General features: G+C 35.2%; 1 protein-coding gene across 1 annotated transcript in view; it reads right to left on the bottom strand.

The window, feature by feature from the left end:
• Positions 1-23086, bottom strand: part of LOC123880184 (protein apterous-like) — a 98158-nt gene that overhangs the window by 13199 nt on the left and 61873 nt on the right. The window contains exon 5 of the mRNA XM_045928162.1: positions 12073-12275. Within this exon, the coding sequence (XP_045784118.1) occupies positions 12073-12275 (203 nt within the window). The remainder of the gene's footprint in view (positions 1-12072; positions 12276-23086) is intronic.

Raw genomic sequence — 23086 nt, 5'->3', positions numbered from 1 at the left:
ATCACTACAGCGAGGAAAATGCTAGTAGCAAGCAAAACAAAGTTATGCGAACTGAATATAAGAAAATTTCGAAAACAGTTCTTTTTTCAGTTGTAAAGTTGTAAACAGTTGTACTTGGCAGGAAACACGGAAGCTGTAAGGGTATTTCACAGCTTAGCGGTTCGTATTCAGAGCAAAAACATTTCGTGCGTGTGAATTGGATATCGACCACTTATGGATGCCAAAGTTTACGGTGTCTCGCTGTTCTGTGATAGAATGGTGAAGGAGTTGTTGTCATAAGGTTGTGAAGCTTCTGAGCTCACTCTCCTAAGTATTTCTGATAGAAAACCGATAAGCAGGCAACATTGCGTCGGTGCTGTAAACTGAGCACTTTGTCTTTTGGTTAAAGAATTTATTCTCAAAAGAAATTATATAAATTTCACTTTATAAAAAATTATAGTGACAAACTTAAGCAAATTTTATCTTTCGGCACAGCGGGAAGCAACAACACAATCGTAAAATATTAGCGTGTTAGGTAGTCTAATATCTAATAATGTACCCGGCAATGCACATAGGTTTCAACATTTCCCGAGCCGACTCAGATATTTTTAATCACAAAATTTTTAAGTTTTCATTTTGAATTTTTTTATCTTACTAATATTTTTTATTTCTGTAGGTAATTTATTTAGATTTACTTATCGCGTTTCAGGTCACGGTTCAATGGGCATCAGCAATACAATAGGATCGAACACTTTCGACATCCTGCTATGTCTAGGGTTGCCCTGGCTTGTCAAGTCCTTGATCTTTCCTTCGTATCCTGATAATCATTGGGTGAGTAATACATAGTTCCTACTTTTGGACCTGACGTAACATTACTATTTTGTGTTATTTAAATGATTATTAGCTGTGGCCCGCGACTTTATGCGCGTGGAGTTGGATTTTTTTAAATCCCGTGGGAACTCTTTGATTTGATTTTGATCCGGGATGGAAAGTAGATTCAATAGAAAATAGAATTACATACTCTGTAAAAATTTCAACTCTCTACGTTCTACGGTTCATGAGATACAGCCCGCTGATATACAGATGGATGGACGGACAGACGGACGAACGCACCGACGGACATCGTAATAAGATCAGAACCCTTTAGCACTCGTCGGGCATGGAACCCTGTGAACTCTAGGTACATGTATTTTGCCATAAATCTTTCTTATCTTTTCGATAGCTTAGTTAACTGTAGGTTCAGAAGACAGCCGATTCAAAATCGGAGGTATAAAATAATGATATTAACAGGGCTCTCTCCGTCACTCGCTCCATACAATCGTAGTTCCAATTTCGTTTGAATATTAAGCAACCAAAGTCCATGAAATTTTGCAGACATATTCTAGAAACTAATATCTGTGTCTGTGGTGTTTTAGATTTTTCTAAAAATATGTAGTTTTAAAATTACAGGGGCTCAAAGATTTGTATGTAAATGTTTAAGACCGCGTAACTTTGAAACTGAATATTTTAACAGAAATCTGGAAAACCACAGACATAGATATTAGTTTCTAGAATATGTCTGCAAAATTTCATGGAATTTGGTTGCTTAATATTCAAATGAAATTGGAACTACTTTTGTATGAAGCGAGTGATGGAGAGACCCCTCTTAATATAATAACACAGTATACAATTATATAGATCAATACCTAATAAAAACTATTCGGATTTCAGGTAATGATCAACTCAAGTGGCCTCTCCTATAGCGCTATATCTCTTCTATCTACGTTATTAGCTTTTTACTTATTCCTCCTTTTAAACAAGTTCCAATTAGATTGGAAAGTAGGTTTGTCATATGCAGTAGTGTATGCTGGGTTCCTTGTAATGGCTGCAATGATTGAGCTCAACGTACTTTTCCCAGTTAATTTGCCAATTTGCCCACATTCATAAAAGTATGTTTTGTAGCGAGTATTGCGGGACCGAACATAGAGAAGCAAAGTGAATCGGTCACCTTAGTTATTGCATGAACATAAGGTTTGGACCCTAGTAAAAAGCTCCATAGCAGCGACCTGCGAAGGTGATTGCAAAGTAGCAGTCCGATCACAAGTCAATTTCTTCGCGGCCTTGCTTCGAGAAAGCTTGCAAAAGCAACGAATAAGCTTAGTCGCACTGATTGTGCTAAAGCTGCAACTTGCAGGATCCCTCATGTACTTAATCGTAGGTTTATTCTTCATGTTCCTGGTTGTATAAGAATTTTTAGAAGTCACATGAGAAACGTCGCCGTCGCGCGTCGCTGCTTTTAATCGTTATGTGGGTCCAATCCATCAAGCCAAAAAATTATGAATATTACTACCTTTACTCGATGCCATCGAAGAAAAGTGTAGTGGTTAAAATAATTAATTTACATTGTTAGTTAATAATAATTTTAGAATAATAACTTAATATTTTATATTCTGACGATTTTAGGATTGGAATTTTAAATGTTAATAATTGTTTAACCTTACTAATATTTAATAATATTTAAATGAACTGTTACTATTTATTTGATAATTTTCTATAGGCACTGTTCTAGTTTCATGTACTATCTGACAATTCTACTTTTATTAATTATAGACATAACATATAACACGGTATCACCATTAGTTCACTACTTTCGGCACGTGCAAGCCAATAGGTGAACGTAGCGAATTGCTCCAGATTCTTTATGCAAATCCTAAAAGTTGGTAGGCGCTGGCCACCTGCCTGGTCTGGCAAATATTCGCCAAGATGTGATCCTCAACATGTTCGCCGATTGCGTGGACCATTGTGAACTAAGTTATTTAGGTACATACTAACAGTTTCCATTTCTTTTGCATGTTTTTAAAATGTCAAACGTCCGCGCTAACAGAAAATTAACATAATTAGTGTTAAGGTCAGATTTTAATAATTTTAATATTTTATAGTATTTCATAGGTGTTGTTACTTAAATAAGAAATCTACATTGTCACAATTTTGGTTCACTAATCTTGTAATTAATGAAATCCAATTTAATTTTATGACATAATCTCTAATAATATAATTAATTAATTTTATATTTCTCTACTTTACCTGCCGAATCTCGTGCTTGGAGATTGCTAGTCTATTTTATGGAAAGTGGCAATGTATATAATTTTCATTTCTTCATTTTAATAATTTTCATTCATATCAATTCTAATTTCTGCATGATCAAATAGAACGACTGCTTAGTTTCTAGTTTATGCGTATTAAGACTCAAAGCAAATTGCGGCGGACCGAAATGAAGCGACGCGTACCTACCTGTTATCTATTTTTATAAATTAAACTAAACTTCATATCCATTACTTTAGGTAAGTATATAAGTATAAACAGATTGAAGAATTAGTCTGACTGCGCGTCAATTTGATTGTTTTGTTAAATATAATCCATACAAAATGTTCATGTTACGTAATGGAGATGCATTTTAGTTTAATTAGCAACATTTAAAATACGCGTTGCATCTCTTCGACTCTCCCACAATGTGCTTTGAGCTCTAATAAATTTGATTTTTATAATTTGATAATATTATAAGGTACTTAATTGAAGATTTATAATTTTTTATGATAATTTGTTTCTGTGGTGTTTGTTAAGTATATGTAGTTTCGATATATTAAGCTATTAACAGAAATAAATAGTTGTTGTCAATCATTCCATGTGTTCAAAAATAAATATTTGAGATCAAATGAAGAGTTTATTTTTGAGGTAGCTGTACTTATCCACGAATTTTTAACCCCCGACCCAAAAAGAAGGGTGTTATAAGTTTGACGTGTGTATCTGTGTGTCTGTGTATCTGTGTGTCTGTCTGTGGCACCGTAGCGCCTAAACTAATGAACCGATATTAATTTAGTTATTTTTTTGTTTGAAAGGTGGCTTGATCGAGAGTGTTCTTAGCTATAATCCAAGAAAATCGGTTCAGCCGTTTGAAAGTTATCAGCTCTTTTCTAGTTACTGTAACCTTCACTTGTCGGGGGTGTTGAAAATTTTTAATTTACACTTGTTCCACGAAGAATTTGTTTTCATTGTTGAGAGAGAGCCAACGCGTGCCTGACCTTTGTTATTTTATAAAAGCTTTTTATAAAAACTGAAAGTTTCTCTGCGTATTGCCCCCAGCACAGGGAGGAACGATCAGCGACTATGAAGTTTGGATCATCTTGGCTTTGGGAGATAACAGGTGATAAAGCTGTAAAAAGTCTTGGTCAAAATATAAAGTCTATTTTTTTTTTCGGAATAGTATTATAATCACGTCATGCACTGCCAGACACATACTGTCGTGGCAACCCTCTGCCAGACGTTATTAAAGTTTAAAAGTTTAAGGTTAAAAAGTAGCTTATATCGGGCTCTGGGACTAAAGCTACCTTTGTACGAAATTTCGTCAAAATCGGTTTAACGGCTGTGAAAAACGTAACAGATAGACAGACACACTTTCACATTTATAATATTATAAGTAGTATGGATTTCTATTGATTCTTCAACTAATACTTATACCTATACAATGGTATACAGTAGACATAAGCACCTACGAGGTATTGTTAAAAAAGTAACACATAAGTTACTTTTTTAACAATTTTCACATAATAATAAGTGAGACGCATTATTGTCAATTCTATTCATGCCACAAAACTTTCACGTCACATCAATCCATGGATCAATCGAGATTCGAGACTTACGATTTTTCTTTCTGGTTATCTATCCATAGCTTATTAATAAAATCTTTATAACAAAAATAACAAATCTTTATGAGTAACGTACGTATCTATTTTAAAATTCATAGAAATTAGAAATGCAAAGTCGAAGTAATCAGATATTACGAAGGTATCAAGATCACTTTTTCTTCGCCTTAACTACCGCACTTTAAGGCGCATACAATCCACCATTTTGTTTTTTTTTTAATTTTTTATGTATATACCCAGTGACATTTGCACCATCAAGACGAACCTAATGACCATATCATTTATCAAAATCGGTTGAGCCGTTGAGTAGTTACGAGCGGACATACTCACATAAAGGTACACATAAACCTTTTTGGGATTTGCTGCAGTCGGGTAAAAATAGGGATTCTATAATACTTCAATGTTATAGATAGGTAAGTAGTAAGTGCATACCTACATTAACAAAGAATTTTCACAAGTAATATGCAAATACAAACAATGTATTACATAATTACTTCATCATCTTCATGTTCAACCCATTCGTCGACTCATTACTTAGCACTGGTCTTCTCTCAGAATGAGAAGGTACGTCTACCACGCTGGTTAATTGGCAAAAGTATGTATGTCTAAAAGTATGAAATAACAGTTTCTTTTTAGATTTTCAAATTAGTTATAGTTTAAAAATTATTATAATTATTTATATAATTTCGGCTAGTAGCACTCCAAGCGCTGTTAACATTAACAGGTCGGTGACGCAACCTTGAAACTTTTGCCCATCCCAAAATTGACCAACGGGCCTAAGGAAATTATCATTTCAATAAAAAATAATAAAAAAACCAATTGAATCGACTAAGGCCCGCTTGCACTAAAACCGCTAAATCTAATCGCTAATTGACAATTTATTGGAATTGATAACCAAGGGACCGATAATAATATAGAAGATTTAGCTAAACAAGATATTCTGGGTTCGAGCAAGGTGAAACTGATTATAACTAAACACTTAGGTAGGTATTAAACACATAGACAACTTTTTATCCTGGAATATCAAAGAGGATTTTAAAAACCTAAATCCATGCGGACGAAATCGCAGGTATCAGCTAGTCATAAAATAAATAAGAGCCTCATGCTTGGGTACCCTTCATTACTCCAACAATAAAACTAGCTATTAGGTTCACGAGAAAACCTAACAATGAGAAAAATCATAAAGAATCATCATGAAAAATATTTCATTGTAAGGAAATATTTAAGATTCTTCGAGCGAATGATAAATGAGACCGCAAGTTATAAGCGGAAAGTGCGCATGGGAGAGTCTTACGTTTTATTGAGCATAATGTTTTTGGCATACTATGCATTAGAACCTAGGAAAAAGCTGGTCAAGCACGAGTCGAATTCGCACACGAAGGATGCCGTATCATCTACAAGAAACAACAATTATTAATTTTGTTGTGATGTAAACACAAATTCACGGTTTTTCCAAAGTTAGTATAAACTAAAGTAGCGTCCATATAAATCTGTGAAATACTTTCTCTAGCAAATTTTTCTAAACTAGAAAATACTAGAATAAACGCGCAAGATGTATTATCCCTATTTATCTCCTATCTTTAAAGTTTAAATTTGAAAGACGACATAATGGGATTGGTGTCATATTCCTTGATGGTGTAATAGAACTATTTCTCGAACAAGATGTAAATCTGGGCCGAGCTTTCGTATGACATTGACAGAGTGCTCTTCATCGCTATGCGTGTCTGTAGGTATTAATAAACTGTGTTGTTATGAAGAAACTGCTTTTATACCTATTTATTATTGCTTACAAGTTTTTATGCGTTCTTCGGTACTTGTAACATAATAATATTATATAACGCCATAAGTATTTATTTTTAATAAACCTTTCATATCTTTAACTAACTAATCCTAATTAAAATAAAACAATGCCTACCGATATCAAATAGTTTAATTGTCAGACACTATAAAAAATGTTGTTAGCAAAATAATTGAACAGCATCCCTCAGAAGGAAAAAAAGGTATCAATAAACCTTAAAACACACAAAGCTCCAGTCTAAGTAGACAGAACAACGATCAAAGCGCCCGAACATTCCACTTACGAGTATGTGTAAATAAAAACTGAAGAGATGTGATTAATAGTCCGTTTTCCTTATATAAATAATATTTGAATAAATTAGGAGGCAGACGCGGCACGTCCGCTAGGCGGGAGAACGTGCGACCAAATGACAAATGGATGCCTTTTGAAATCGCGGCGGAAATTATCTGCCCAACCGACCGTCTCAAGACGATGCGTTCATACTAATTACTAGAGCGTTTGATTGTGATCTCAGAGTGTATCCACATCCAGAATTATATCCTAAACTTTTCAACCTAAAGTTCAGTTTTCAGTAAATACTTTCAATTATTATTGTCACTGAACGTACTTAGAAAGTAAAATTATATCTGGCCAAATGTCGAGGTGTGACCATCCGCTTCTAATTGCAGGGGTTGAGACGCCTTCTGAACTCCTTGGATTATTTGTGTGCCGTTAAGAGGCATCTTTATAGTGTACAAATTTAGAGCATGAAAACGGTTTAAAAATAGACCTTCAATCCGTAACACAAATATACCGCATTAAATTTACTTAAGGACCCATTACACATGCCATCTAGATGTTTAGTGTTCACAAATTCAATTTGTATGAGTAGAAACTTTTAACAGGCAAATATTGCGGAAGATTCTGTCAAGAACTACTTATTTACGGAAAATGCTCATCAAATCAATCATAAATGCATAATATGCATTTCTATTTATCCAGCGACTACAACAATATCTAATTAACCAGCTAGGTTTTTTCAAGTTACATTTTTAATTTATATTATTGTTATAATTAAAACAGACTCAATTAATAAACAAACAAAACTATTCTAAAACTAAAGATATTTAGTTGCTTAAAAGTACACAACTCTAGATAAAGGTTCGATTATTATTATTAGGAAATAGAATTCAAGTCTTCGGGGCTCCCCCAAAAGCCAGCCGAAGCCTTAACCACAACACTATCACCGCTTCTTAGGGGCGTAAGCAGTTAAGTACAATTAATTAAACCCAGTAGCGTACACCACACACATTAGGGATCCATCGCATGACACCAAAGTACAAGGAAAGACACTTTTTCAATCAACTAATTATGCAGCTCGACTTCAATCTGAGTCATTTTTCAGTTGGGGAAAAAAATACAAACGAAGCGAGTGACAAATCACGCAATTGCGGACGCACGGAGAGAATTATGGCGCGGTTTGTTCTAAATGCGCCCGCGCAGCTTCGCGCCTCGGTCGCGGGGCTCCGGCGACGCCTGACGCGCTCTTCTGTACAGGGCTACTTCTAATTAAACTGCAATCTTTACTAGATTCCAAATTTATAGCGAGTGGTAATTATAATTGCAAATATAATACAACACATCTATAATACTCATGGCATGTTTTGCCTTTATGCCTGACTTGTGAACTTGGGACAGAAGCGAAAATTTTAAAACAAAAAAATATTATATTTATATTTATTTTTTGGATTTTCTATTCATCGTGATGTTCAAATATTACAATATAATAAATTTTCAACTAAAACATTAGTTTAGTTTTTACATCTATCGGACACTGAGCGTTATTAATATTACATTTCGGGGTCGCGACCTTGATATTTTTAGGTTTTTAGTATGGATAAAAACTTTGTATTCATATTAAAATCACTCAATTCGAAGAAAGAACTTCAATAAACCTTTATTAATACTTTCAGAACGTCAAAAACTTATCTGGTACAATTGCGGAATGCTCTTCCTACCGAAAAGAACCGGCGACTGCTCTTTTTAAATATTCAATAAAAAATAATACTATGCCACTTCCACTTAAATTTTGACCACTAATAGAAAGCAAAGTGAGTTGCACGAGTCAGAAATTTTACCTTTTCACTAATCATTGATCACTGATCAATTCTGACTAATCATTGATGTGTGAATACTAACTTATGCAATCTGCTTTGCGTTTTATTGATGGTCAAAGGTTAACTTTAACTATAACGTACCTTTACACATCTGTCATACAACAGGTCCTGCCTCTTGAGGTGCTAGACTGCAGTTTGCACCTATTCATGACAAGGGGTTCAAAACTAGACAGACACACACCGACAAAGGCAAACGCCGTTTTGTAGATTTGCAATTAGAATTCTTTTTTTTTAGTCTCGTAGCTATCTGGATTATTATAAAATTGTTTTCTTTAGGTATTTGTTTCTTGGCGCATCACAAATCTTAAAAACGAATTAGACTCTCTTGTTAGACTTTTAAATTTCCCGCCAATTGGACTTTTGAGCGCTTGCAAGTTTTCCACGCTTCTTTCATCTAACGGTTCTTATGGGATCCAACAGGGTGTTTTTGTATGAGGTGACTCAGGTAAGCTTTTCTCACAGGATCATCCACTGTCAACCTTTCTAAGTGTCAAAGTCAACGAAGTCACGATTATTTTAGTTTTTCCCTCTAGAAGGAAAATGATATAACTTGATCTAAATAGCAAACAATTTATTTTTAATATAACTTATTATATACTATACAACCGAGTATCTTGCTGGCTCTTCTCGATAGGAAAGGTATTCCGAACCAGTGGTAATTTAGAAGTACATATTTGAAAAAGTTTATTTAAACAAAAAAAAATCTGTTTCTAGAATTTTGAAATACGCTCCAATTTTGGGGATTTTAGTAGTAACAACCCTGTTTAGCAAAGTCGAAACTCGAAATATTCGCAATCCCTAATTAGGTGTTACGAATTTAACTCCTCCCACAGCAAATTATTTCTGAATGAAAAATAGGTATCTACGTGGAAACATAGTAGATAAGCAGTAGGTATTTGTTCAATTTCAGAAGATTGTTTAGAAGTACTTGTAGGTAGCCCTATTATATTACAGTCGAAGAAAGTCCTCGAAGTAATTAGACGATGCGAACTCATCCCTTCCTACGACAGATTATTTCTCAATGAAAATAAATTGTCTGACATTTGTATAAAAAATACCCCACTGAATAAGATTAATTCTCTCTAATATAAATGTTATTTACCAAACATATTTTACAATTGCCGAATTGTTTTCTTACCTCCTGGGGCACTTGCACATCAGACGGTTAAAATAAAGTTACTTTGGGTGGCAAGTTATGATGTATGACTGCTACGAGTACTTACAAAAATCGTCTACCTAAAATGAACCGTCTAATTTGTATCGCTCATATTTCGTTTAGAAGAATTAGAAGAGAAATCACTTCAGCACAAACTAAAAGCTAAATGTTGTTTTGTGTAATTTTCACAAATACTTATCTAACATAAAGACTCTCATTTTCTACAGTTTGATTGTAGCGCCATTAAGAATCTACATAAAAGTCTTATACTAAAACTATCTCGTATTGAAACTACGTACTAATTAAAGGCTTTCTAACAGTGCCTGTATCTTTATTACAGTACAAGGCTTAATAAACTTAAGTAGACACTTCATCAAAGTCTCTTAAAATTCTGTAGAGTGAGAAACTAACGTTATGAGTATTTCACACTTACGCAATATCATGAACGTAAAAGGTATAGGCGCAAAAATGCATTCGGGTCCTTGAAGCTGCAAATGAGTAGAATTCAACTAAATTCAAGTTTACACAGCAGTAATAATTGCCGTGCGCCCCTTACTTCGCTCCTTTCGAGTTCTTAAACTTATAAAAACTTGTAAGTCAACTATGCTTTTAGAACGTTCCAATCTTTTACGAATAAATATCTCGACTCCATCTGATGCTATCTTCAAAAAGAAAAAACAGCCCCCGACATTTCTCCACGGGAGCGTTCAGCCAAAACTCGGTGTACGCAAAACGAAAAAGCCCTTATCTCGGCAAAATGGCGAATGCAAGCCGTTCGCTTTTTGTGAGAAAAAAATCTCGATCAATATTCGGAGGTCGGAGGGAGAGAGATTCTCTTTGCGTTCTTATAATTGGTTGAGGGAAAATTTATGCGGCGCGCGCTATCTACGTTTCGGGCCAAGTCGGCTCAGCTCGGCATGTCGATAAATGGTAAGGGTACGATGCCTACCGTTTATATGCCTCGCCACAACTTCCAAGATGTTACGGCATATATATGCCTGCATCTATTCCTATACCTACGACACAGAGGAGATTTGTATGAGGCCGTTACAAAAGTGGCGAAGTCAGATCGTGTATATCTTGGCAATACCATTTTTAAAGCAAAAGTTGAATGCATAATATGGTGTTCGAAAACCTACTTATACAAAAGTAAATGCAAAATCAATCTTTGGAACACTATGTACAAAATGTAACAGGTTTGCTTAATTCAACAAACATCAAAACAACGGACCAATACAGGTCTTACGAAAGGCTCACGTATTGAAAAACGTTGTAATTACGAAAACAAAGGAGAACTCTTTGAAGAGGCCGTGCAAGATCCACATTAAAGGGCCGAATAACAAACAAATTAGAAACAATATAAAGGTCTAAACTGTAAAGATACGCCGAAGTATGCTTAACTTATTAGTACGTGTGGTCGGTAACAGTAGTAGACGGGCAGATGCGGTAACTAAAACAGTTTACTTTCAAATTGTTTGCATGTATATTTGACTGTATGTAGGTATCTTTGGCTGGGTCAAATTGTCTGTAAAGATACAATTTACTATACATATATTATTATACATACCTATGTGTTTAAGTATCCATAAATCCCACAACGCGAATTTTGTGTGAATTTTTTTCTTGTTTTTTTTTTTTCATTTAGATCTAATTTTCATACCCTTCCATTCAACACACTAAAACAATATTTTTATACCAGCCTAATTCAACTATGGGGCTGCTTAATTACCTGTTGCTGAAATAAATTGTATTCAAGAAAATTAATGATCCATGAGCAGTTTAAATTCGCAGAGCAGAGTCGATCATACACGCGAAGCAACAATCACACAAAAAAAATTCGCCACCAATTAGTATTTATTACCACAATAACACAGGCCTACTCGTCTTAAGACTAAACACTTTTATAAGTTTTCATTTATTTATTTATTTTATATTCAAGTACTGATCCCTATTATAGTTTTTAAAACTGCAATTTTTTACAATCAAAATAAGGATTTTTTATCGGTATCCATTTGAAATATTTGTACATGGCATCAAAGTATACTATACCTATACAGACTGGCCCATAGTAATAAAAAAACTATACATACTTACAAACATTATGTTAAAAATGATGTAGTTAAAGCAACATCGCTGCTAACATAACGTTTGTAATTATTTATTTGATTATAGATATAAACTATAATATAATGTAAGCAGTGAGTAACTTTTAGTAATAAGGACCATCGTGTATAAAGTAAATAATATATATAGGAACAGTACTTACGCCCTTTGTGAGCAGAAAAAAAAAAAAAAATGTTTTACCTGTAAAACTCTTTTCGGGAGGCCTGTCTTCTGGCTTAACTGTTTCAGATCCTTAGCGTCTGGGTTGTGGTTGATCGCGAAATAGGACTTCATGGTGCGAAGTTGGTGATGCTTGAAGCTGGTTCTCATGCGCTTCGTGCGTGAGGTGCTCCCCAATGCGCCACCACCGCGGAACCCCATCTCCAGGTATTCAGCATTTAGATCTGGTAGAGATAAGGCACGCTGCTAAATGCTAAACATCACACAAGGGTTAGTTGTGATTGAAGCGGGTAGTACTTTTCTCATTTTTCAGGGGACAAAATCATGAACCGGACACTTTTATACCCCGTCATTTACACAACACGTAGCCGAGTATGTTGTTTGTAGCCTATATGTGATTCACTCTAAATACGCGTCCGCACGATTTAAAATATGCGTTTTCCGTTGTTTTCAGCTAATATTATTGTATCGTAGAACAAAATTTCGTCTTAGTTGATATTTTTTGACGAATTTGTGCTTCGACGCAATAATTTTTGATGAATACGACTCATAGCACAATATTTTTTTATGTAAGCTCTATTTAAGATGGTCATAAAAAATACAACGCATTGATTTTACTTAACGCTCATCGCGTGACTCTGGGTCAGGTAGCGTGTTTGTGACCGGGTCATGATTTACAAGTACTTCTCTTTTCCGAAAGGAAAAACCTATATGTTCTAAAAAACTTCAATTCAATGTCTAGGAATACAAAAGTTTTATTTTAATTTACATGTCCTTAGTGCGTTGTAATTTTTGAGGCCGTGTCCACATCGATAAAAAATAGTGAATAAAATTTTTTTTCCCACACGTTAAACTTTTGTGCAGAAAAATCTTGTTAATCAAAGATTTCCTAGAGATAAAATTATTACAGTAATATTTATATTCGTTTACTCGCGTCCACACTATTATAAAATTAGCTTTGTTAGAGTTCGACGAAAATTATTCGGCGGGATTCTCATTTTTGTCCTTGTTGAAGTCAACAGACAACGCAAATTTTTATTGATGAGGACACGGCCTATAAAATTACAACGCACTCAGGACATGCAAATTGTTATTAATTTTCATGTAACGAATTACTAAAAATGATCCATTTCGCAATGCCAATTCGCCAACAATTTTATTTAAATGGGCAATGTTGTATAATTTCATTGGTCGCAAAATATCAATTATTAAAAAAATCTATTTATCAGTAAATTTATTTTCTTAATTTTGTTTATATTGCAATAAAAATCAAAATATTTCAGGTTAAGACTCTACCATAGTAAAGCTGGCTCTACACTCGCACGTGAAGTCGCGCCGTTATTTCACGCCGTGAATGTATGCCGCGATCCACACGTGAACTGTGCCCCTCCACACTCGCAAATCTTCACAGTCTTGTTCGACGTTGACGATGCGTTCACGTTCGCGCGCCGCAAACCCTTTGTCGCGGACCAAAAACCGACACTGATCGGGGAAAGGCGCGAAGCGCGAACGCGAAGGCGTAAACAACATCAACAACAATCTACACTCGTGATTCGCAGTTGTCGCGGGCTTTCGCGGCGGTTCGCGCCTCGAGTGTAGAGCCCACTTTATATGTATATATTAATTACTAATAGTACCCATATTAGTTTGTTATAAAATGGGTACTATTAATAATAACTATGTACATTGTACATATTACTATGGTAGATTCGTACCCATATTAGTTTGTTATAATATTATTGTTAAGAGGGGTTTATTCGTAGCGCGCTCCAATTAAACGTAGTTTGGCTCTCATTTGAATACTAGCCAATAAAACTCAATGTTTTGAAGATACATACGAACTAATGTATATTCTATGTAAGTGGTTTTCCAGAGTTCCGTTATTTTCCGTTAAAATATTCAGTTTCAAAGTTACACGGTGTCAAACATACAAATCTTTAATCCCGTGTAATTTTAAAACTATGTAGTTATTTTACGGAAAACTGGCAAACCATAAACATAGAATTAGTTTCTAACACGTGTCTGCAATATTACATCGAGTTCGATAGGTTAGCATTCAAATTTCGACTCTCTATCTCTTAAGGTCCATGAATTACAGCCCACTGCCAGACATACAGACAAACAGACGGGCACTTCGGGTACAAAATCTTAAAAATTGACTTTGATCATTGTTAAATGTGTACTTAGTCAAGTAGTATTACGGTCTAACGCACACTGCTCTTTGTTTTCCGCTATTTCTCAGCATCAACGTGACGTATCCGTGACGGGAATGGAACGCTGGGGCAGTGCCGATTTAACGACCAATAAAAACTGCTGCCAATAAATATTCCGAAACCATAACATGCCTACCTACGTGTCCAGTGCTAACCTGGACAAGGAAATGACAGGAGAAACCTTGTCCAGACCATTTTCCGTCCAATTAAGATTGATTTCGATTGACATTAGAAATTAAAACTCATCCATAAAAACATAAGATAGGACACTAACGCAAGCAGAGCAGCAGTACGGACAAACGATGCCATATTATTGATAGAGAGAATGTGAAAACTTACTAAGGCACGTTGGACGATTTTGGGATGGATTATAACTTCAAGGTCACGTCACCGACATGCTAATGTGTGCCCGGAGTACCAACATATGTAAAACTACTAAGTTTAAGTTGATGGTGTCATATTACAATCAATTTGAAATTCTAAAAACAAAAACCGCTGTCGGCAGTCCCCGCTGACTGCCAATTTTTTTCATTTATTAACCCCCGACCCAAAAAGAGGGGTGTTATAAGTTTGACGTGTGTATCTGTGTGTCTGTGTATCTGTGTGTCTGTGTATCTGTGTATCTGTGTATCTGTGTATCTGTCTGTGGCATCGTAGCGCCTAAACGAATGAACCGATTTTAATTTAGTTTTTTTTGTTTGAAAGGTTACTTGATCGAGAGTGTTCTTAGCTATAATCTAAAAAAATTGGTTCAGCTGTTTAAGAGTTATCAGCTCTTTTCTAGTTTTCTTGTAGAAAAGAAGGTTAGATAACCGTTAGGTTCATAATATTATGTCAATAGACAAATGTCAAGCTGTCAAGATGTACGTTGCCTAAATACATAATTATTTATTTGAAAATGATGTTTTGGAAAACTCAGATACTTTGGATCGTCGGGGGTGTTATAAATTTTTAATTTACACTTGTATTAATTATAATATATTCAGCCTTTCAGTATCAGTCAGTGAGACCTTTCATTAAATACCATACTCGGAATGTATTTTTTCTTGTCACCTATCTTTATTTGTCATAATCCGCGATTTTTTATGGCGTCTCGCATCATGATGTATATGTATCATGTACCTATAATGGTAGCGTTTAACATGCGGAACGAATGAATGAATAAATTAAGGGAGAAAAGTTTGTTGATTGTGATTGTTGATTAGTCAAATTATTGTTTACAACAATGTATAACAAGTGTAAATTAAAAATTTATAACACCCCCGACCAGTGAACTTACAGTAACTATAAAAGAGCTGTTAACTTTCAAACGGCTAAACCAATTTTCTTGGATTATAGCTAAAAACACTCGATCAAGCCACCTTTCAAACAAAAAACTAAATTAAAATCGGTTCATTAGTTTAGGAGCTACGATGCCACAGACAGATACAGAGATACACACGTCAAACTTATAACACCCGTCATTTTGGGTCGGGGGTTAAAAAGAACTGCTAAAACGTTCGCGTGTTTCACTGACAAGAAAGAACTATACCTACGTAAAGTAAAAATTATGCAATTGAAGGACTCGCGACACATTTACACGTTCCGAGATCTGAATGTGAACAATTAGCTCCGTAGGTAATTACCCGGGAACCCGTTGGATTTTGCCAGAGAATTAATTGCGACTGCGTGCGATTTGCGTAAAACGAAACGCTTTCGAGCGCACCGTGCGTTCCCTTCGCAAGCCGGATTGTTTACCTTTTCTGTATTTAAATGCACAAGAACAATAGGGCGCTTTCGGACCGCGGACAACACTAATGTTTTATAAAAGCTCTCGCATACATTTCATCCTTAAACTATATGTGTATTTGAGATGACTCATCCACGTTACTGAACTGGCTTAGTAATTGCTGACACGGTGTCTTTGAGAGCCGCAATAGCCTAGTGATTAAGATGTCGGCCTCCTATTCGCAGGGTTCAATCCCTGGCACGCACTTCTATCTCATTTTTCCAAGACACACGTAAGGGTAAGGTAGGTACCTACATTCATAATATTGTATTTTTTTAATTTTATAAGAGCACTGCTGAGTTTTTTCCAGCTCTACTCAGTAGAATTTTCATTCCGAACCGATGGTAGAGCCACAAACGAAGCATAAGGGACACTAGTTGTCTTACATGAAATAAAAAATTATTTATTTAGAATTGATTTTTTAGTTCTAAGAATAATACAAGCCGTCACTGTAAGATAAAGTAAAATATACTTTAATTCTTCGTCCGGAATCCCGTCCGAAAAATAAATCGTCATGGATGCAAAAATTCAAATTTCTATTCTCAAGACAATACCTAGCATAATAAAGCTGGTCCCACACCGATCGCAGCCGAGATGTGCAGCGTTGACGGAACGTTTGTATTTACTTGACATGATTTACGCACCCACCGTCGTCGGCGATAAAGCTAGCAGCAAAACAATTAAGAAACCTTCGTGACTGTGAAAATGGTTCTTTGCGAAGCGGTTCAGTTATGGAATCGGGAACGTAGAGAGGTCTCCTTGAATTGGTGGCGGCAAAAGTGCCTTAAGCGCTCGTGCACCGGCGAGTTGATACGGTCGCTTGGCAAACAAGGAAGGATTTGCATACAAGAGAATTTCCATGTTTCGCTTGCCATACCTAGCCGGCACCCGATCGAGATGCTTTTAAAACGAAATAGGGTTAAAATTTTAAAGTTAACTATCGCTGCATGGTTAGCTATATAATCGCATTGTTCAGATCATTTTATCGATAAGACGCCAGAGAAACGTCACACACTCCAAAAGGAGACATTATAGATTGAGACACAGAATGCACGAAGATAACGCGAGAGACAAAAAAAAAATGGGCGAGTTATAAAAAGATGGTTGTGATCTCATAAATCGTACACACCATTCATGTTCTAAGGTCAGCAAAAAATCGAGATTTCCTACGCGATATGCCTCGTCCGGTGGCCACTAAATTTTTTACGCCGTAGTTTTTACCGGTAACAATGATGCTGCAAAAACGGAAACGTTGAATGGCTGTTAGAGTCTAAAGGCGATATTTAAAAAAATTGTAAGTCCCGAAATTCCATTAGAATATTTTCAAAGTTGTCAGCATACCGTGGAGTGTGTAGGAGTACAAACGATATTAATTTAGTCGGCGTTAGTGTTGTATCGCATAGCGTGCCGGCAGGGGGCGCTACCGGTGCTCCTAACTCATACGCACGGCTGGCGCGAACCATCGGAGCGCCGGTCATATTTTAACTGTTATTACTACTAAAAACTGAACACTTATACTACAGAGATAGATATCAAAACAGACATCAAAATAACGATACTGACTTCGTTCACTAGTAGTGATGTGACTTTATATTCAGTAGGTTACGTATTATTTAAGAATTAGCATCATAGTTACCTACTCTAAATATGTTTATCTGATATAATCATTAGTAAAGTGTAATATTAATTAAGTGTCGGTAACTTGGCAAATTGTTACAAGAAATATACAAGCAGAATGACTTGTTCGTTCTTCTCGGTAAGGAAGAGCATTCTAAACCAGTGGTAACTAGATTCTTTTGAAGATTCAAAAGCACATGTAAGTTTATTTGAATAAAAATCTTTCCATTTCTATATAATATCATACATACATACATGAACGACCGCGTCTTAGTTTACACTAAGAAACAAATTGCCATAGTTTTTGAAAATACTTGTCAAAAACATGCTAAACGTCAAACTTGTATTAGGTAATATTGTACTTATATTTTGTCTCTCTTTTGCAAATACATAATAGAGCCAAAAAATACACCAGTAGGCACATGTTTTCCAAATTTTGTGTAAAATAGTTGTGTTTTTGGTTTTTACAACTTGGTGTAAACGCGGTGGTACCTAACTATTGGTTAAATATATTATGTCGTGTGTACAAGAAATGTGTACCTGCTTACCTGATAATTGATATTCCTACGTCTATTGCATTTTTATGCAACAACATAAATAAAACCTTATAGTTAATAAAAATATGGCTGAAAATATTCGTTTTCACAACTTAATAATGTCGAACTTATAGTCGATGGAAAAATTCACATCACTATTTCACGGCACCCTCTTGTTTAAACAAAACTTTTATCAATGCAGTTAATGAGCAAACCTGGTATAATGTATATTTTTATTCATTTCCATAAAATATTAATATTATAGTTGTACTTAAAAATATAATTGATGGAATATCTTTCATTTTATCAGGCACCTTGTTATACCGAAGGGCGGTGATGAATGTGTGCCTTTGAATTTGTTTAAGACATGCATTTGTTTATTATTATAACTTATTATTATTTACATTTTTAAATTAATATGGCCGGTTTGGGTTTCATTAGGTACTCTCCTATACCTTGCCTACTTATGAATTTAAATTTATTTATTTCATTTAGGCCAGTAGCTCGTAGCATTGGATAAAATGCCATTGTTATTGCAGCAATGCATTGTAGCCAATAGTGAGCAAGCGTCAACCAATGCAATCAGATGTGATGTTGTAGCTGTCATTCTACCGTAATCGAACTGCTATACCACTTATGATATGTCATGACTCTACCACCGGAATGTATATTCTACAAAGAATGGAGGCAAGAAACTCAGCAATAGCTCTTTTTAAAAAACCAAATTTTACCATATGAAATGCAATACATAAGCACTGAAACTTTTACATTATCTTGTGGGCTAACTTACCTAGATAATCAGCCTCGGTCTATAGTTAGTAAGAATAGGCTGAGAACCTGTAAAAAATTGAGAGAAGTTGTTTGATAAAAGTTCTAGGATAGGTATATCATCAAGCTGCTGAACCAAAGTAGCTTCGGGAGTCAAGAGATTTCTAAAGTTTCAATTTATTACTGACAAAAGATTAATGATAAAAATAATAACCTTAACTTCCCATAACTAAATTACATAAGTGAATACAAAGAGGTGATTTGAGTATCTACAAGATAAGTGCTTCAAATGCGGCCCGAAAAATAATAGAAATGTCCTTATTTGACGGAGTCCCAACGCCCCAGCTTAGGCTACATCATCACTTTCCTGGTTGAAGCAAGGACGCTTTGCCTAGAAGATGCCTATTCATTTTTAAAAACACGCGCATTGTAATTGGTAAGATACACAGATTGTGGAAGGGTATTCTAAACCTTAACCATGATGCATTCGCTAGAGGAATGATGACACAAAACGTATGGCGCGTGTAGATGGAACGTCGACCACATAAGGGTAGAAAGTTGCCCGGCGTCTTGCGGTACTGATAAAAATGTGAAGAGAGGAAAAGATCGAAAAGCTCCTGAACACACTCAGTAATATCATCACACTAATATTATAAAGGCGAAAGTTTGTGTGTGTGTGTGTGTGTGTGTGTGTGTGTGTGTGTGTGTGTGTGTGTGTGTGTGTGTGTGAGTGTGAGTGTGTGTGTGAGTGTGAGTGTGAGTGTGAGTGTGTGAGTGTGAGTGTGTGTGTGTGTGCGTGTGTGTGTGTGTGTGTGTGTGTGTGTGTGTGTGTTTGTTACTCCTTCACGCAAAAACTACTGGACGGATTTGGCTGAAATTCGTAATGCGATTTTAATTTAGTTTTTTTTTTTGTTTGAAAGGGGCTTGATCGAGTGTTTTTAGCTATAATCCACGAAAATCGGTTCAGCCGTTTGAAAGTTATCAGCTCTTTTCTAGTTAATGTAACCTTCACTTGTCGGGGGTGTTATAAATTTTTAATTTACACTTGTTTATTTAAATAAACCTTTAGGCGCAATTTGAGAGTAGGTAACTGAGATCTTTTTTTAGTATCGTATTTTATATTATTGTAATTGAAATTGCCACTAAGCTTTCATCAAACACCTCCTTCAATTTTTCTACGGGGTCTTAAGAGGGCTCTCTCCGTCACTCGTTTCATACCATTTCATACAATCGTAGTTCCAATTTCATTTGAATAGGTACTAAGCAACCAAAGTCCATGAAATTTTGCAGACATATTCTAGAAACTAATATCTATGTCTGTGGTTTTCCAGATTTCTGTTAAAATATTCGGTTTCAAAGTTACGCGGTCTTTAAAATTTTCATACAAATCTTTGAGCCCCTGTAATTTTAAAACTACATATTTTTAGAAAAATCTAAAACACCACAGACACAGATATTAGTTTTTGGAATATGTCTGCAAAATTTCATGGACGTTGGTTGCTTAATATTCAAATGAAATTGGAACTACGATTGTATGAAACGAGTGACGGAGAGAGCCCTGTTAAATCATTATTATCACTCTCTCTGCATCGTTTTCCTCATTCCTGAGTGCCATGACCCCTTTCGATTAATCACTTACTTAGTGATTTTCTTAGGCTAATAATGAATGAATGATAGTAATGCAGAGAGATCCCAGATCCTTCCGATCGCTAACCCTGGTTTTTTAAACTAACCTCTATAGTTACCGACCATTGAAACTCTAATAAATATGTATTTATACTAAATCGAGTAGGTACATAATGTGAATTTTTGATTATAACATTGAATTAGGTAGATACTTATATAAAATACCTAGTTGATACCTATATTCTCTGTACAAGATTAGTCTGGCAGCTCAGATTGAGACCAGTAAACATTAGAAATAAGGAAGTAATGGTTTACCTAGCTAGTACCAAGTGATATTGTATTGTCAGCGAAAACGATGCCAATGTGAATCGACCTTTACGGATGGATTTTAAAAAATCCTTTCCAAAGACCAGTTACGGTTAATGTTGGCGAAATGGATTGCACTAGTCAGGGTTGTTAGACAAAAATGTTAGTACTTATTTACGTTATATAATCAAAAAAGAATGCTTTATTTTCTCTTTATTGTTTACACATATTAAGTGAAAAATAATTCTCACGTCTTTCTCCAAGAACCTAAGTTAATCGATAGGCTCTTTTAAGTTGTTTGTAAAAAAACCGTCCAAGTGCGAGTCAGACTCGAGCACCGAGGATTCCGTACTCGGGTATTTTTCGACATTTTGCACGATAAATCAAAAAACTTAAAAATAAATAAAAATCTGTTCATTCTTCATATGATACCCCACTTGGTATCTTACTTTGAAAATTAAAACACATTTTTATTTTCTGTGATGTAACCACAAATTCACGGTTTTCAGATTTATTCGTTTACTTGTGCTATAAGACTCTGCCTGTCAAATTTCATGATTCTAGGTCAACGGGAAGTATCTTATAGGTTTTTTTGATAGGCACGACGGACGGACGGACAGACGGACAGACAGACAGTCAGACAGACAGACAGACAGACAACAAAGTGATCCTATAAGGGTTCCGTTTTTCCTTTTGAGGTACGGAACCCTAAAACACAAAATCCTTATTCCACAAACAAAGTGTCGATATTCTACATCGAGAGAGGTTTGAGTAATAAATAAGGCTTTAATATAAAGCTATTGAGTCGGTGTGCCACTGATACAGATGTCTTGTGAGAGATAGCGGCGGTTACAAAACGGACTAACATGGATATCACATTAGTTGGCTGACGCGTAGTGAGACCATGAGCCAAAGAAAATTATGTATTTTTTATGGTGTCAATATTTTCAAAACACTCAGGTAGCGTGTAAATCATTTGTATGTTCGTCAATTAATTAGTCTCAAAAATAATTACGCTACATTACCCACCGTATTTGTAAGCGAGCTTTAATCCTATTAATATGTGTTATAAACGCGAAAATTTGTATATGTATGTACGGATGTTTGTTACTCTTTCATGCAAAAACTACTGGACGGATTTGGCTGAAATTTAGAATGGAAATAGATTATACCATGGATTATCACATACTTAGTTACTTTTTGTTCCGGAAAATCTACGAGTTCCCACGGGATTTTTTAAATGTATATCCACGGGAACGAAGTCGTGGGCATCAGCTAGTACTGAGTTTATTTAGATCACATTATTTATGTATTTTGGTTAAATATTCTTTTAATCACAAGGTTATAATAATTTCCTATAAGTAAATCGTATCGTAGTTATAGATGCCTAAGCTAAAACATTGTGAAATTGTTAATTTATTAATTATATGGAAATCTTTTATTTCCCGGGATAAAAAGTAGCCTATATCTGTCTGGGGAGTGCAAGCTATTTCTTTACCAAACGTCAAAATTTGGTTCAATGGATGGACCATATAAGGATGTAAGGCAGACAGACTGAATATTTGTATGCATTTATTCACAATATAAGTAATATAACAGTTTATCCCTAGATATCTTGATAAGATCAAAGATTTCTTTATTTAATATTTTAAATAATGTTTTCCTCACTAATATTGTAAGTGACATATAAAAATAAAAAGTACGTAAAATAATGCAATCACACCCTTTTTAAATAATATAATAAATCGTATTTTACCGATACCAAGCACCGTTCACAACTTTCGTGATGGCGTTATCTTTTATCAAAATGAAACGAAGAACACAGGAAAACCTTAAAAGTATCCAAACGGCTTTTTGTTTGAGTAAAAATAAAAATAAAAAGTTTTCTTTTTTAAAACCAACTACCGTCGGCCACGGAACGCGACCACCATATCTGTATAATCGTCGGACGCTACTCGAAATGTCCGGTGCCGAAAAGAAATTTAAAAAAACATACCGGGCACACATTTTGGCGGGAAATAAATCACCAGTGCCCTTAGATGTGGCCATACAAAATTTATGGCGGTGCATCGAGGGAACCGACTGGTAGAACTACTAAAACAAAAGAAAAAAGGTAAAGGTGATACCATGTGACCCGATGCAGCAGATGGGACAACTTCATTACGACATATAATTTACTTCGCTCCCGTTATTGAAGTAGG

This window comes from Maniola jurtina, chromosome Z (assembly GCF_905333055.1).
Source record: "Maniola jurtina chromosome Z, ilManJurt1.1, whole genome shotgun sequence".
In the NCBI taxonomy this organism is placed as follows: Eukaryota; Metazoa; Arthropoda; class Insecta; order Lepidoptera; family Nymphalidae; genus Maniola; species Maniola jurtina.
Note: the sequence above shows the minus strand (reverse complement) of the source record. Positions and strands in the feature narration are given on the sequence as shown.